General features: G+C 40.1%; 1 protein-coding gene across 3 annotated transcripts in view; it reads right to left on the reverse strand.

The window, feature by feature from the left end:
* Positions 1-17,377, reverse strand: part of LOC126148769 (CBY1-interacting BAR domain-containing protein 1) — a 211,186-nt gene that overhangs the window by 41,503 nt on the left and 152,306 nt on the right. For 2 of the 3 annotated variants that reach the window (XM_049915777.1, XM_049915775.1), the window contains one exon: positions 2,433-2,465. The exons of the other annotated variant lie outside the window; for it this stretch is intronic. In XM_049915777.1, coding sequence (XP_049771734.1) covers positions 2,433-2,465 — 33 coding nt within the window. The remainder of the gene's footprint in view (positions 1-2,432; positions 2,466-17,377) is intronic. 3 annotated transcript variants of the gene reach the window in all.

The following is a 17,377-nucleotide window of genomic DNA, read 5'->3' on the forward strand; positions in this document are numbered from 1 at the left end:
TCTTTCAACAGGTTTCAATTGTCTATCATCATGCTCTGAAATGAGGGACATCCTACCCAAGACCCTTCCCACCCCTCCTAAAGTGGTGTTCTGATGCCAACCCAGCCACCATTTTCCTAAGTCACTCCCAGTGCCAGTCTCTTGTTATTGAGATTATATCCATGTGGAAGACCTAGGTGCAAGACCTGCCCAATCCACCCGCCCAGCACTTCCTGTTCTGGTCATGTGACAGGCTTATCCTACCCCATCAGAAACTAGGCTGCCTGTGAATGCAGCCATGTCATATACCAGCTCTGCTGCAATGATTGCACAACGTTTTTATATTGGCATGATTACTGACCAGCTCTCCACCACAATGAATGGCCACTGCGAAACTGTGGCCAAGATCAAAGTGGACCACCCTGAGGCACAATATACAGCTGTTTTCCTTGGGTGCTTTACACCATGGGCCATCTAAATCCTCCTGTCCACCACTAGCTTTTCTGAAGTGCACAGATGGGAGTTATCTTTACAACACATTTCTGCTCCTGAAATTATTCCATCCTCAGCCTACTACAAACCACTGTCTGCACACCCTCCACGCGACAGTTTCCACCTTCTCTGTCCTACTATCACTTAGTCCCAATTTGTGTCCCCTCAGTCTCACAGAATTCCACTCCCTAACAATGCACCCACCAGTCGTTTCCCCTCTCTGCTCCTATCCTTTTCCACTCCCTCCCCACCCCCGTTGACCACCCCAAGTTCTCCACAGCCTTCGGACACTTTGCGTGGCAACCTTGTCCTGGCATCTTCTAGTCCCTGCACACACTCTGCCAGGCTCTCCCCCAATTCATACTGTGCTTTCCACCATGTTCCTTGCCTCACTCCAGATTGCAGCTTTCGGTTTCTGCCTGGCCAGAGTGGCCAGAAATAATGGTCGCACATGTGTGGAGCGTGTCTGCTTGTGTGAATGTAAGAATGTTTCCCATTCTTTTCTGAAGAAGGCTTTGGCTGAAGGTTCAGTGTATAACAGTCTTTTCATTGTGCCTGTCTGCAATTGAACATGTCACCTTTATGATGAGTAACAGTCTAGCCTTTTCATAAATGTGAAAGTTTAACTATGGAGTGTTGACTATGTTATCTGTAATTAGTACACTGAACAAATGTCCTGATATTGCTTACTGAATTGCAGGCACTGTTTACAAGAGAATTTATTTATATTTTATCATGTTGAGTCACACAACCCACAACATGAGCTGTAGATTTTAAGTTAAGTGTGCTCCTAGGAAATTGGCAAAGTTTAAATTTGCTGGAAGAGCTGGGATACACTAGAAACATCAGGACTGTCATATAAATTCTTTCCAAGTTTCAGATTTGCATCGTAAAAACATAAATTTGGAAGGAAAATGTAAAAATCATGAAAGATTATGGATGTCAAAACCAGCATTATTAGCCGAGAATGTGACTGCATGGCAGGACAATGATTATGAGAAAGTGATTTATGGAAAATATCTTTGTGGAACATAATCATCATGGACACCAAGAGGTAAGTATGTTATTTATACATTTTCTCTGTTCAGTTGCAAAGGTAGTGGTGTGTTAGTTTTGCTCAAAATGGAAAACCAAAATCGGTTAACAAATCAAGAAACAGTTTTAGTCAATGACATAGAAAGTCTTACGAGTTTGAATTGACATTTTTTCACAATAACAAGCATTGCAAGAGGTGAAAGAAGTGATAAGTGGCAGATAAAAGCTTAGAACTGACCAAGGATCAAACCCTCAGTCTTTTAGATTTGTAGTCTGGCAATTAATTACCCACTAAGACACCAAGTTGAGATACAGTTAATATTAATATTACCCTATATTGCCATGCCATTTACTTCTAATTCTCAAATTGTGAATGTGCTAAGCTTAAAATGCTTTTCCATTTTTATTATCTTCCACACATTGTTTTCATGACAAGCATTATGGTATGGAAAATTTCAATTAAACAAAAGATTGCATAACAATTTTTAAAAATATGTGTATGAAGCCTCCATTTTTGCACTTGATTAAACACCTGATTCCAAAGCTTTTCCCTTTCTTTCACATTTTTCTTTGCAAAATTTGTGATTAATATATGCATTGTAGCTCACAGTAGTTTATTATTATTATTATATTTCCTCACACAGTACTTTAATTTCCTCTCCATAATTCTTTCTTGCTCCATCATAATAAGTCTAGAATTAATTAACACTTACTGATTCAGCTGCTAGTTAATATTAAAATTTGAATGAAAGTGGCTGGCTTTTATTTTTTATTTGTATCTATGATGAATAGTTGTTGCAAAAGCAAAATGATGTGCAGACAAAATAAGGAAGCCATATCATGCAATGACAAAATATTATATTCCACATTCAGGATGTGTAAGTGAAGCTGTTGTATGCAACATGCAGAAAGTAACAATGTTTTACCCCATCAAAGTTTCCTCTTAACTGCTGAAAGTTCTGAAAAATTACCATCTCTTTTAATTTCAAATAATCATTAGATACAGAACATATAATCTAAAGTAATACAGAAAAACTGCAATAGTAATAAAGCACCACTAACACAGAAGACTAAAGACACATACAGTAATAATTTACACTGAAGAGCCAAAGAAACTGATACATCTGCCTAATATTGTGTTGTCTTATATAGGTGTTGCTGACTGCAGCTCCATATTCTGCCTGTTTACATATATCTGTATTTGAATATGCATGCCTATAACAGTTTCTTTGGTGCTTCAGTGTATAGCAGTCATATTAAGGACAATCGTACTATGGAATTGGGACATACTGCTTGTATTTGCTCAAATGTGTATCATTTTCTGCTGATATGTGAGTAAGACTATCTTAATGTTAATAATTCTTCTCTCCAAATTATTTGCATTCTGCCAGAACTTTTACTTAATGTACCTAGTATGTTTACAGTATAACATTTCCAAAGGTGGTGTGGACACAAGAACTATTTTTTAGATTAGATGACTCTCCATCAATTCCAGGTAATGATAGCTCTAGGAGATTCCTTAGTGAGTCCAAAAGAAATGAATCCCATGAATGAAAAGATTAAAATACTACTTATAAATTGCTGGCACATTTACAATAAAGTTCTGAGTTTGGAGCAGTCTCAAAGGGCAAAGGAGCTCATTTAGTACTAAGTACTAAGTACAACAATAAGATTTTTGGGGTAAGTGTAGGTGTATATGAAAAGGAGAAGCTAGTGGGCAATGGAGGTGGTATTTTTATCGCAGTAGACAAGAAACTCAAATCCACCAAGACAGAAATTGAAGCACCTGAATGCGCAAAAACTTGCAACTGGGTCCTTCTATTAACTACCAGACTCACCTCTAGATGCAAATGAGAAGAGAACCTAAGCTCACTGATGTGTGTGTTCCCTAGTCATGCTACCATCTTCGGGCAAGGTTTGGACAACTAAATTTTTGTAAAAGGAAGGCTAGACAAGACACCCAGCAATATAATACTAAACATTTTCTTTAAAACTAATTATAAAAAATAGTTTGGAAACCTACTCATGACAGAAATGTATTGAATTTATTAGCAACAAATAAATGTGACCTCACTGAGGATGATCACGTTGAGATTGGCATCAGTAACAATGAGAGAGTGATAGAAACAGTGATGAAAAGAGTAAAAAGGTCAATTGCAACACAAAGAAAAATTTACTCGTCCAGTAAAAGAGATAGTGACAGTAGCGTCACTTCTCAAGGAGAAACTTGAAACATTTAGTTCTGATCTGAAGCTTAAAAAGGAACTGTGTCTCACATTCAGAAGAACATTTGATCAAGCACTGGATATTTATGTAGTAGAGCAGTTGAGTTGGTGATGGGAAAGATCTCCATGATATGCAGCCTCTGTAAATTATTTTCTAAAACAGCAACTACTGCACAGTAGCAGTAGAACAAAACTAAAGGCTATATACAGAGCTATTTGTTAGTCAAAACGGCAATAGATGCAGTCCTCAGTGACTACTATAACCGCATCTTATCAAAACACAACTCATGAAACATGAAGAATTTATGGTCATATGTAAAGACTGACAGTGGCACCAAAGTAAATGTTTAGGCACTGGCACCTGTGACACAGGAACCAAGTGAAACTTTAGATATCTCTAACAGGAAACTGTGCCCAGCAGAGGGAAGAAAGCAAAATCCACACCTGTTTACAAAGAGGGTAATAGAAGTGCACCATGCCATCCAGAACGAATTCCTATAACATTGGTAATGAAAAACCGAACTTGTGCTTTTCCCACATGACACCTTGAAACCCACTGATCAAACCAGTCAGGTACCTAATCAGTGCTGTTTACCAAAAGTATGGAGAGAGAGTTTGTGGATTTAAGATTTAGAGTTGTTAGTAGGTGTATAAGTAACTTTAGGCATGCCCCAGGGAAGTGTGTTAGGACTCTTTCTGTTCATACTGTATATTAATGACTTGACAAGTAATATTAACAGTAACCAAAGACCTTTTACAGAAGATGAAGTCATAAACGATTTGAAAAACACTGCACAAATAGCCAGTCAGATCTTAATAATATTTCAAATGCAAAGGTTGGCACCTTGCTTTAAATGTTCATAAATGTAAAACTGTGAACTTCACAAAAGGGAAAAATGTAGTATGCTATGACTACAGTATCAATGAGTCACCAATTGAATCAATCATCTCATACAAAACTTGGATTAAATAACTTGTATGGATAGTTAGTTAGTTGTTTATGTGCTCCATGGATCATTTTCCATCATAGATCATAATGAAGTGGAACGAGTCAGTTTACATTCACTTCAAAAATTAATTTTTGCATATGTGTACATTCTGAACATTTCTAAGATGGCTTTTTTCCAAAAAGATATGCTGATGTGGGATAGTAAATCCCACATCAGCATATCTATTTGGAAAAAAGCCATCCTACCTTCCAACTTTTACACATCACAGCAACAGAAATTCTTCTAGGGAATAGGAGTTGCCAAGGCCAGACTCCCTCAATTTGTTTTAAAATTTTACTTTCACTCGCACTCGCACTAAAAACTCTGGCTACCTATGCCAGGTGTGGGGGCAGTTTAAGCAGCGGAGCTGCTGTTCCTGCGGTGACCTCTATTATGGTGCAGTGTGACCTAAGGGGGTGAGCTGTCCTCACTGAGCATCGTTCATTGTGACGCCCTTCGTTGCGACAGCAGGCTGCGAGAGATTACTCTCGCAGTAGGTCTGGCCAACGAGTCGTCGGCCTGTGGTGGACCTGGCGGCCCAGACCACGGATCAGGCGGTTGCCAGACTGTTCTGCATTGCTGTAGAACACCCTGGCGATTTGCCGGAAGCGATCCCGCAGGAAGGGGATGCCAGCTTCCTCATGGAACAGCCTCGCCGGGTTGTTTGTTGTCAGTCAGACATTTTATATCGCCGGGAAAGTAATCAAAAATTTTTGTTGCAGCACTGTGAACTCCTTTTTATGCTAAACACAACATTAATGTAAAATAATGAATGTAATTTTTCCTTCTGGTATAGTAATTATATACACCATTTCCTTTTGAACTGCAGTGTATAAATTACAACAAAGTTCATGAGGGAGTAAATACACAGTGAAGCAGTAATTAGAATTCCCAATTCCTTAAAAAGATATCTACAAGATGATCATGAGTGAGCAACACATATTACTCTTACAGCACAATTTTGTTCAATGAAGTCTTTCTTTCTTAAAGATGAGTTACCCCAGAAAATTATTCCATATGTCATTATTGAATGAAAATATGCAAAATATGTCAACTTACTGATTGTCTCTCCCCAAGATTTGTGATGATTCAAAGTGCATATGTGGCTGAACTAAGTTGTTTTAGGAGTTCCAGGATGTGCTTTTTCCACTTTAATTCTCATCAGCATGGGCAACTAAGAATTTTGAAGTTTCCACCCCATTTATAATTTCCTCAGCATGTGTTACACTTATCATTAGTGTAGTACCCCAAGATGTGCAGAACTGAATATGTTGTGTCCTTTTAAAATTGAGGGTGAATATTTGCAGAAAATCAGTCAATGATACTTTTAACAACCATGTTTACATTTCTCGTGTTTCTATGTGTATGCTTCAGTTGATTACAATATTAGTGGCATCTGCAAAAATAACTAATTCTGCTTGTTGTATACTACATGGAAGATTGTTTCCACATATGGGGAGCAATGGTGGAGCTAAAATTGAGTCTTGGTGAACTCCATAGATGATTTTTCTCCAATCAGAATTACATGCCTGGACTGTATTGATTGAATTACTAAGTATAACTTTCTACATTCTTTCGGTTAGATATGCCATTGCCCATTGGTTGGCTATACCATAAACCCCATAGAGCTTCAATTTATCTAGGAGAATACTGTGATTCACACAGTCAAATGCCTTAGAAATGTCACAGAAAATACCAACTGGGGCTGTATTATTACTTAATGCTTGTAAAATCTGGTAAGTGAACACGTAAATGGCATTCATAGTAGAGCAACCCTTCTGAAACATAAACCCTTCTGAAACATAAACCCTTCTGAAACCAAAACTGTGATTTGTTGAGGATATTTGTGTTTATAAAGTGAGATACTATTCTAGCATACTGCACCTTCTCAAAAATTTTGGAAAATAATGTCTGAAATTCCTGTGTGCATGGAGGAAATGGACAGCAACTGTGGATAGGTGGTGCTCGGGGGGAATGTGTGTCAACCATGTGGCGTGTCATGGTAGTCTGTGTGCAGCTGCAATGACCCTCTATCCCGGATGATGCAGTGGTTAACACACCTACCTAGTAAGCAGGAGATCCTGGGTTCAAATCCCAGTCCAGTACACATTTTTGCTTATCGCCATTAATTCCGTGCAATGTCCCAATGCAGCTGACACCAGTAATCCCTTCTCTTTCCATTCCTTTCTGCCCCCCTTCCCCTTCAATTTAAATATATTCTATACAGAAAAGAACAGATTGATACACACCATATAGAGGAGACACTGACTGGCCACTCATGCAGACAGACAGCTTGTTAGTCACAATGCCAACATAAAAAACAGCACAGTATTGCAGCTTAGTTAGTAGTTCACATGACTGTTTCATGGGATGCCCTGCCCTTGACACAATAGGAGATGGCTGTGGCCAGAATGGAGTAGATAGTGGCAGGAGGATGTATGGGACAGGTCTTGCATATAAGTCTATTGTAGGGATATGAGCCATGAGACAACGGGTTGGAAGCAGGGATCGAGCAAGGATGGATACGGATACTGCATAGGTTTGCTGGATGGCAGAATACCACTGTGGGAGGTGTGGGAAGAATAGTGCATAAGATTTTCCTCATGTCAGGGCGTGATGAGAGGTAGTCAAAATGCTGACAGAGAATGGGATTTACTTGCTCCAGTCCTGAATGGTTCTAAACCACATGGAGAGCGCTCCTTTGTGGCTGGACAGTGGTTAGGTCGAAGGTGGTAGACGACTTCAGAGACTAGGCACTGGAGAACTGTTTCTGTACAAGTCTGGGAGGGTAATTTTGGTTCTGTGAAGGTCTCAGTCTGATCCTTGGATTATTTGGAGGGTGACTGCTCATCACACCAGATGTGATGACCTCGCGTGGCTGAGGTGTATGGAAAAGACTTCATGGTATGGAAAGGGTGACAGCTGTTGAAGTGGAGGTATTGCTGGTGATTGGCAGGTTTGATATGCACAGAGGTACTGATTTGGTGGAGGTTAACATTGAGGAAGGCGGCTCTTTGGGTTGAGGAGGACTGGAGGAAGTGAATGAGGGAGAAGGTGTCGAGCTTCAGGAGGAATATGGATAGGGTGTACTCACCCGCAGTTCAGATCACAAAGATGTAATCAATGAATCTGAAACAGATGAAGGGTTTGGAGTTTTGGGTGGTTTGGAAGGAGTCCTCCAGATTGCCCATGAATAAGTTGGTATAGAATGGTGCCATGTGGGTTCCCATTGCTGTATCATGGGTTAGTTTGGAGGCGATACCTTCAAAGGAGAAATAATTGTGGGTGAGAATACTTGGGTGAGGATATTTGTGGATCAGGATGCTTGTGGGTGAGGATACTTGGTCATGGTGACCAGAAAGGAGGATGTAGTTTTGGAGTGATTCAGGCATTGGGAAACATGGCACACAATAGTGGCAAGGTCATGGGAACTGGGGATATTACTGTAGAGGGAGATGGCATCAACAGTGAAGAGCAAGAGCAGAGCTCTGTGTGGTAAAGGAAAAGGATCTGTGGATCATTGATGGAGGAAATCGTTGATGCCTTTCATACAGAGCATTAGATTATGAGTAATAAGTTGAAGGTGTTTACCCATGAGAAGAGAGATTCTCTCAATGAGGTTGGAATTGGGAGTGGCATAGCAATGGACTAGGGTGTTGTGGAGGTTGGGTGGGTGACAGAAAACCACTTTAGGAGTGGGAAGCATCTTGAATAGGATTTCCTTCATTTCAGGGCATGATGACAGGTAACCAAAGGCCTGATGAAGGACATGGTTCCCTTTCCCACACACCAACACCCCCCTTGCCCATGCTTTTGCCACTGCTGAACACTAACTTCCCAATGTCCTTCAGACTTCAAATCCACTGCCTCATTCCTCACACACCTTACTAACTTTATCCTAACACACAACTAATTCCCCTTCAAAGGAAAAGTATACAAACAAATCTGCAGCTCCTGCATGGTACCCTTCTATGCCAACATGTTTACAGACCATCTAGAGGAAATCTTCCTAGCCTCCCAAAACCCCTGGTGTGGTATAAGTTCACTGATGATATCATCATGATCTGCACTCAAGCCCAGGGCATCCTACCCTCATTTCTTCACTACCTCAACACTTCTCTCCCTTCTGCTTTACCTGGTCCTGCTCAAACCAGTGTGCCACCTTCCTGAAAGCTGAACTCATGCTCTCTGGTGGCTCCAATTTCACCTCTGTCCACATTAAAGCCACCAACCACCAACAGTATCTGCATCTTGGAACTGTCATCCCAACCACACCAAAAAATCCCTCTCATACACCTGGCTACCCAGGAACAACTTATCTGCAATGACAAAACCTCACTTTCCCAGTATGCTGAAGGTCTCCTCAAGGTCTCTACAGACAGGCTCCTGCAAACAGATCTCAAATGCCATTTCCCCACACAACTCAATCCTCCCACCACCCACAATAACCAGCAAACAAAGGATTGTCTCCCATCAACACACAATACCACCCCAGACTGGAACAACTGAAGAACAGGTTTTTTCAGGTCTTCCTAGTCCATCCCTATGTCACTCTCGATCCCACCCAAAGACCCTGGTGCAAGACCTGCCAAATCCGTCCACCCAGCACTTCATATTCCAGTCTTGTCACATACTTATCCTATCCCATCATAGGCCACTCCACCTGTGAAAGCAGCCATATCATATACCAGCTCTGCTTCAATCATTGCACAGCTTTTTATATTTGTGTGATTATCAACCAGATTTCCACCAGGATAAATGGCCACCGCCAAGCCCTGAAAAACGTTTGAAAACCAATCACCATAGTGTTCAGTGTGTAAGCAATAAGAGCATGGATCTTAAAATATGTTACCTTAACGTTCAAGGACTGAAAGATAAAGAACTTATCATAAATGAGTTTGGTCTTGATAACCAGTTTGATATTTTTTGTCTGAGTGAACACTGGGCTAATGAGAATGAACTTGCAGTTGCCAAATTTGACAATTTTAGTATAGTAAATAGCTACTGTAGGAAAGAGCACATTAGAGGTGGGGTGGCAATTTATTCCAACCAGTCACTCAATTGTACAATAACCAAACTAGACCTAAATTCCTTGTGTGATGAACAGCACTTTGAAGTTACGGGTATAATCATTAATAGTCATAAGCTAATAGTAGTATCCATGTACAGATCACCAAAGGGAAGCATTAACATATTTTTAGAAAAAATGGACATGCTATTGAGTGAATCTACATCTACATCTACATCTATACTCCGCGAGCCACCTTACGGTGTGTGGCGGAGGGTACTTATTGTACCACTATCTGATCCCCCCTTCCCTGTTCCATTCACGAATTGTGCGTGGGAAGAACGACTGCTTGTAAGTCTCCGTATTTGCTCTAATTTCTCGGATCTTTTCATTGTGATCATTACGCGAGATATATGTGGGCGGTAGTAATATGTTGCCCATCTCTTCCCGGAATGTGCTCTCTCGTAATTTCGATAATAAACCTCTCCGTATTGCGTAACGCCTTTCTTGAAGTGTCCGCCACTGGAGCTTGTTCAGCATCTCCGTAACGCTCTCGCGCTGACTAAATGTCCCCATGACGAATCGCGCTGCTTTTCGCTGGATCATGTCTATCTCTTCTATTAATCCAACCTGGTAAGGGTCCCATACTGATGAGCAATACTCAAGAATCGGACGAACAAGCGTTTTGTAAGCTACTTCTTTCGTCGATGAGTCACATTTTCTTAGAATTCTTCCTATGAATCTCAACCTGGCGCCTGCTTTTCCCACTATTTGTTTTATGTGATCATTCCACTTCAGATCGCTCCGGATAGTAACTCCTAAGTATTTTACGGTCGTTACCGCTTCCAATGATTTACCACCTATGGCATAATCGTACTGGAATGGATTTCTGCCCCTATGTATGCGCATTATATTACATTTATCTACGTTTAGGGAAAGCTGCCAGCTGTCGCACCATGCATTAATCCTCTGCAGGTCTTCCTGGAGTACGTACGAGTCTTCTGATGTTGCTACTTTCTTGTAGACAACCGTGTCATCTGCAAATAGCCTCACGGAGCTACCGATGTTGTCAACTAAGTCATTTATGTATATTGTAAACAATAAAGGTCCTATCACGCTTCCTTGCGGTACTCCCGAAATTACCTCTACATCTGCAGATTTTGAACCGTTAAGAATGACATGTTGTGTTCTTTCTTCTAGGAAATCCTGAATCCAATCACAAACCTGGTCCGATATTCCGTAAGCTCGTATTTTTTTCATTAAACGTAAGTGCGGAACCGTATCAAATGCCTTCCTGAAGTCCAGGAATACGGCATCAATCTGCTCGCCAGTGTCTACGGCACTGTGAATTTCTTGGGCAAATAGGGCGAGCTGAGTTTCACATGATCTCTGTTTGCGGAATCCATGTTGGTTATGATGAAGGAGATTTGTATTATCTAAGAACGTCATAATACGAGAACACAAAACATGTTCCATTATTCTACAACAGATTGACGTAAGCGAAATAGGCCTATAATTATTCGCATCTGATTTATGACCCTTCTTGAAAATGGGAACGACCTGCGCTTTCTTCCAGTCGCTAGGTACTTTACGTTCTTCCAGCGATCTACGATAAATTGCTGATAGAAAGGGGGCAAGTTCTTTAGCATAATCACTGTAGAATCTTAAGGGTATCTCGTCTGGTCCGGATGCTTTTCCGCTACTAAGTGATAGCAGTTGTTTTTCAATTCCGATATCGTTTATTTAAATATTTTCCATTTTGGCGTCCGTGCGACGGCTGAAGTCAGGGACCGTGTTACGATTTTCCACAGTGAAACAGTTTCGGAACACTGAATTCAGTATTTCTGCCTTTCTTCGGTCGTCCTCTGTTTCGGTGCCATCGTGGTCAACGAGTGACTGAATAGGGGATTTAGATCCGCTTACCGATTTTACATATGACCAAAACTTTTTAGGGTTCTTGTTTAGATTTTTTGCCAATGTTTTATGTTCGAATTCGTTGAATGCTTCTCTCATTGCTCTCTTTACGCTCTTTTTCGCTTCGTTCAGCTTTTCCTTATCAGCTATGATTCGACTACTCTTAAACCTATGATGAAGCTTTCTTTGTTTCCGTAGTACCTTTCGTACATGATTGTTATACCACGGTGGATCTTTCCCCTCGCTTTGGACCTTAGTCGGTACGAACTTATCTAAGGCGTACTGGATGATGTTTCTGAATTTTTTCCATTTTTGTTCCACATCCTCTTCCTCAGAAATGAACGTTTGATGGTGGTCACTCAGATATTCTGCGATTTGTGCCCTATCACTCTTGTTAAGCAAATATATTTTCCTTCCTTTCTTGGCATTTCTTATTACACTTGTAGTCATTGATGCAACCACTGACTTATGATCACTGATACCCTCTTCTACATTCACGGAGTCGAAAAGTTCCGGTCTATTTGTTGCTATGAGGTCTAAAACGTTAGCTTCACGAGTTGGTTCTCTAACTATCTGCTCGAAGTAATTCTCGGACAAGGCAGTCAGGATAATGTCACAAGAGTCTCTGTCCCTGGCTCCAGTTCTGATTGTGTGACTATCCCATTCTATACCTGGTAGATTGAAGTCTCCCCCTATTACAATAGTATGATCACGAAACTTCTTCACGACGTTCTGCAGGTTCTCTCTGAGGCGCTCAACTACTACGGTTGCTGATGCAGGTGGTCTATAGAAGCATCCGACTATCATATCTGACCCACCTTTGATACTTAGCTTAACCCAGATTATTTCACATTCGCATTCGGTAATAACTTCACTGGATATTATTGAATTCTTTACTGCTATAAATACTCCTCCACCATTGGCGTTTATCCTATCCTTGCGGTATATATTCCATTCTGTGTCTAGGATTTCGTTACTGTTCACTTCCGGTTTTAACCAACTTTCCGTTCCTAATACTATATGCGCACTATTTCCTTCAATAAGAGATACTAATTCAGGAACCTTGCCCTGGATACTCCTGCAGTTTACCAATATTACGTTAACTTTTCCTGTTTTTGGTCTCTGAGGACGGACGTTCTTTATCAACGATGATAATGTCCTCTCTGGTAAGCCGTCAGGTATTTTATCGTTTCGCCCAAGGGGGGGTCCCTCTAACCTAAAAAACCCCCGTGTGCACGCCACACGTACTCTGCTACCCTAGTAATATTAAATGGCTACATTATGATATTGCAATAGGAGGTGATTTGAATGCTGATTTTGATGTTACTAAATGTAAGGGTAGTGTTGCAGATCTGGAAAACTTACTAAGACAATACAATTTATATCATGTTAATAACAGGCCCACAAGAAACAAAGCATGTTTAGATAACATCTTTGTAAACTTCAAGACCACTGAAAACACATGCAAAGTTGTAGTGTTCCCATTCTCTGACCATGACTCCGTATCTCTAAATTATGCAAGTAAAATTCCCCTCAATAGGAGCAATGCAAACAGACCTGTCCCAACAGTTGTGATTACCAGACCCATAACTGAGGATAAAATTAACACATTTTGTAATTCCCTTGCTGATAGAGACTGGTTTGGCCATTGTAGTGTCGATGGACATTACACATCAAGTAATGACCTGCCAGCCAAAATAATATTTGATAGATTTTTTAATGCATTCTTGACCCTATTTAACCATAGTATTCCCATAAAGAAAATCAAAATAATGGACAGCAGCCACAAATCCAGATCTCAAAACAGACAAAATATATGGTACAATAAACAGCTGACAGATCTAAAGAAACAAGTTTTGTTACTGTACAACATATACAATAGTATGAAGTCTGACTGTGCCAAATCAGCCTATGTGGAATGCAGGAATGAATACAAAAAAGCCATCCTGCAAGCCAAAAAAACCTACAATGCCAACAGCATACATAATTCCACCAAAAAATGCAAAACCGCTTGGAAAGTAATTAACAGTGCTGCCAGAGATACTAAAAAAGACAAAATTAATATCCCACCACAAACACTCAATGAGTTTTTTATTAATTCAGTGAAAGAAATAGGAGACGCAATTATCAAACCAGACATTAGTCCATCAGAGTTACTCTCCCAAAATTGGGGTAGACAGTCACCAAATACAAGCATGGTAACCTTCTCCGAAGTATCGCCTAGATATGTACAAGGGGTCATAAAACAACTGAAATCATCTGATAGCTTAGATATACAGTCACCAAATACAAGCATGGTAACCTTCTCCGAAGTATCGCCTAGATATGTACAAGGGGTCATAAAACAACTGAAATCATCTGATAGCTTAGATATATATGGCATATCATGCAACCTGCTAAAAAAAGTGTGTGATTGCATTCTGTACCCTCTAACCCATTGCATAAACAAGTGCTTACTTGAGGGATATTTTCCTGATGAGTTAAAACTGTCTAGGATCGTCCCAGTATACAAAAAGGGAGATAAAGACTCTCTATCTAGCTACAGGCCTATTTCAATAGTACCCGCATTCTCCAAGGTAATAGAATGCATCATGTACCAACAATTGTCATCTCACTTTGACCACCTAGGAATAATTAATGCTACACAATACGGGTTTAGGAAGAATCTGTTGACCACTGATGCAATCAACACGGTAGTCAGTTACATCCTCAAAGTTTTTGAGAACAAAGGCTTTGCTCAGGTCTCATTCTGTGACCTAAGCAAGGCCTTCGACTGTGTTGAGCACATGCCACTACTAGAGAAACTAGAATTCTACGGCATCAAAGAAAACAGTCTCAGACTATTAAAAGCTTATCTCAACAACCGTAAACAGGTAGTTTGTGTTGGTAAGGAAATGTCAAACATAGAAAATGTTAAAGTAGGTGTGCCTCAGGGATCTGTACTGGGGCCCTTCCTGTTTCTGATAATGATCAATGACCTCCCCTCGTTTATTAGATCCACCACTGTATTGTATGCAGATGATACGACTTTTCTCCATAGCAGTAACAATCTTAATGACCTTAAAACCTGTGCTGAAAATACACTCACTCATGCAGCATATTGGTTCAGAGCAAATGGTTTCCTGCTAAATGAAAATAAAACTCAGCAGATAATCTTCACTCTAAGAGAAAAGCCACTATCTGATGACCCTAGTTCTGTTAAATTCCTGGGAGTTTATTTAGACGAAAAGTTAACCTGGAGCCAACATGTAAACTATATTAGTAGTAAACTATCTAGAGTAATTTATTTATTAAGACAACTCATAAATTGTGTACCTGAAACATACATCAGATCATCTTATTTTGCATTTTTCCAGAGTATAATATCCTATGGCATTATTTTGTGGGGTAACTGTAGTCATATACATGACATCCTATTATTGCAGAAGAAAGCCATTAGGATAATTACAAACTCTTCACATAAGGCTCACTGCAAACCCTTATTTACTAAACAAAAAATTATGACTGTAATAAACTTCTATATATACAATGTCTTAATCTTTACGAAGAAGAACCTACAAGATGTGAAACGTAGAGAAAATGTACATTGTTACAACACAAGAAGCATCAAACACATATACACGCCTTACCACAGACTATCAAAATCAATAAATAGCTATGAAGTCACAGGACACAAGCTATTTAATAAGCTGCCACATGCCATACAGGATCTTCCTGAACATACATTCAACGAAAGACTGCATGAATGGTTTATTGCCCACCCGTTCTATGATATCAATGAATTCTTCAACTGTAAAATGCAGTAATCCAACAGATGACCCACTGTACATTTATTGTAATATAAACTAAAATATTTCAGTAGTCAATACCTTATCACACTGTATTATAAATTGTAACTTCATTTGACGTTGTCAATTGCTGTAATGGCCTAAAGACAATAAAATCATTATTATTATTATTATGTAGCCAAGAGCTTGGTAGACCAACCTGTGGCACAACATAAAGCTGAACATAACACGTTTGATTTGAATGGCCGCCTCACAACCCGGGCCACCTGGATCCTCTTTCCACCACCAGCTTTTCAGAACTGCACAGATGGGAATTACCCTTACAACACATACCCACTTCAAAGATATCACAATCTAAACCTATGGTAATGCTGCCAGAGATGGTGGTCATGTTTGCATGAGGTGTACTACAGTTGACACAGCATAAGAAGATCACAGACAGCTCACAGCACTGTTGCCAGCTTTCAACTGCAAGATACTAACAGCTACAGGAAAAACCAGTAACTGCCTATTGAGTTGTGACAATTCTGAAGGATTGCCATAGACACGTTAACAAAATTGTATTACATTACTGGCTAAGGTAGGCCCATGAAGCTGCCACGGCCAGCCCACTACAACTGTCAGAGGATCAACTTACACTGACTCAACTATAGCTTATGTGAATGTGTGTGTGTGTTTTTTCATTTCTGAAGTAGGCTTTGGCTGAAAGCTAAACATGTAACAGTCCTTTCATTGTGCCTGTCTGCAACTCAACGAGTCATCTTTATGCTGAGTAGCAATCTATCCTTTTCCTAATATCGTTGGCATTCCAGGCTGGAGTTAACCTTTGTTTGTTTGTTTTTAAGAACAGCTCACAAGTGATGATCTGTGATGAAATTTATTATTAAAAAAATGCTAAGATAATGTTTAATCTCTCCCATGATAAATTTGTATCACTACCTGAAAACAGCTTTCTGCATTAGCTAATCAGAAAAGACACTAAACAGCCATGTAAAAAACCATGAATAAGTAGAGACATTAAATATCTTGTGGAAGGAAAAGGGAACTTTATCTTTTAGTAAGAACCAATAGAAATCCTCCAGTATTTGTACTGTTGTCAGGTGTCCAGCCAAGTACAGTCGTTTATGTAACACGATATGTTGACAGCATACCTTGTCATCATCTTCATCTGATACCTGTAGAATGAGCACCTTTACTATGTCCTGCCTCCCTTATACTATTCAGCCCCCACCCCTTCCTCCATTGCTGGCCACAAGCCATGACAGGTTCAATGGTGAGGCGGGAAGGGACCATGCTCTGCTGGAAGCTGAGCACAAACTCTGGTCCCTTAGTACTCCTGTGGCCTGCATTGGGTGCAGAAGTCACTCTCACCAGATACTGTGATTTTAGTTGGCTGAGAGCTGGGTCCCAAGCTTTGCTGCAAGTTAACCCAGTGTCTCTGTTGATCAGCCTGTCAGCCACTCATATTTCAATAGCCTGCTTCAAAACACAGTCCAAAAATGACGAGGTCTGTCTTAACACTTCCATTTCTTCATGAAGTCCCATCTAGCCATACAGTGTTCTGCAACCACAGATTTTGTTAGTTGCTTAAGTTTGGCATGTGTTCTGTGTTCCTTGCATCTTTCTTTGATTGTCCATGTAGTCTCCCCAATATAAGCATTATAGCATTTACATGGAACACAGTAAATACCTGTTTTGTGGAGTTCCAGCTCATCTTTCAATGTACCTGATAGGGCATGCATTCTTGCAGGTAGATGAAAAATGCAATTAATGTGACTTCGCACCAGCATTCTGCTGATTTTGTTCGAAACTTTTCTGGCTTATGGCTGGTAAGCAATTGTCTTTTCCTCCTCGTCATTTTCTGTCTGCTGGGCTTGTACTTCCTGCCTGAAAGCAATTCAGATTTCTCTCTCACCATATCTGTTCTTGAAAATGTGCTTAGGATGG

This window comes from Schistocerca cancellata, chromosome 2 (assembly GCF_023864275.1).
Source record: "Schistocerca cancellata isolate TAMUIC-IGC-003103 chromosome 2, iqSchCanc2.1, whole genome shotgun sequence".
NCBI classification, from domain to species: domain Eukaryota; kingdom Metazoa; phylum Arthropoda; class Insecta; order Orthoptera; family Acrididae; genus Schistocerca; species Schistocerca cancellata.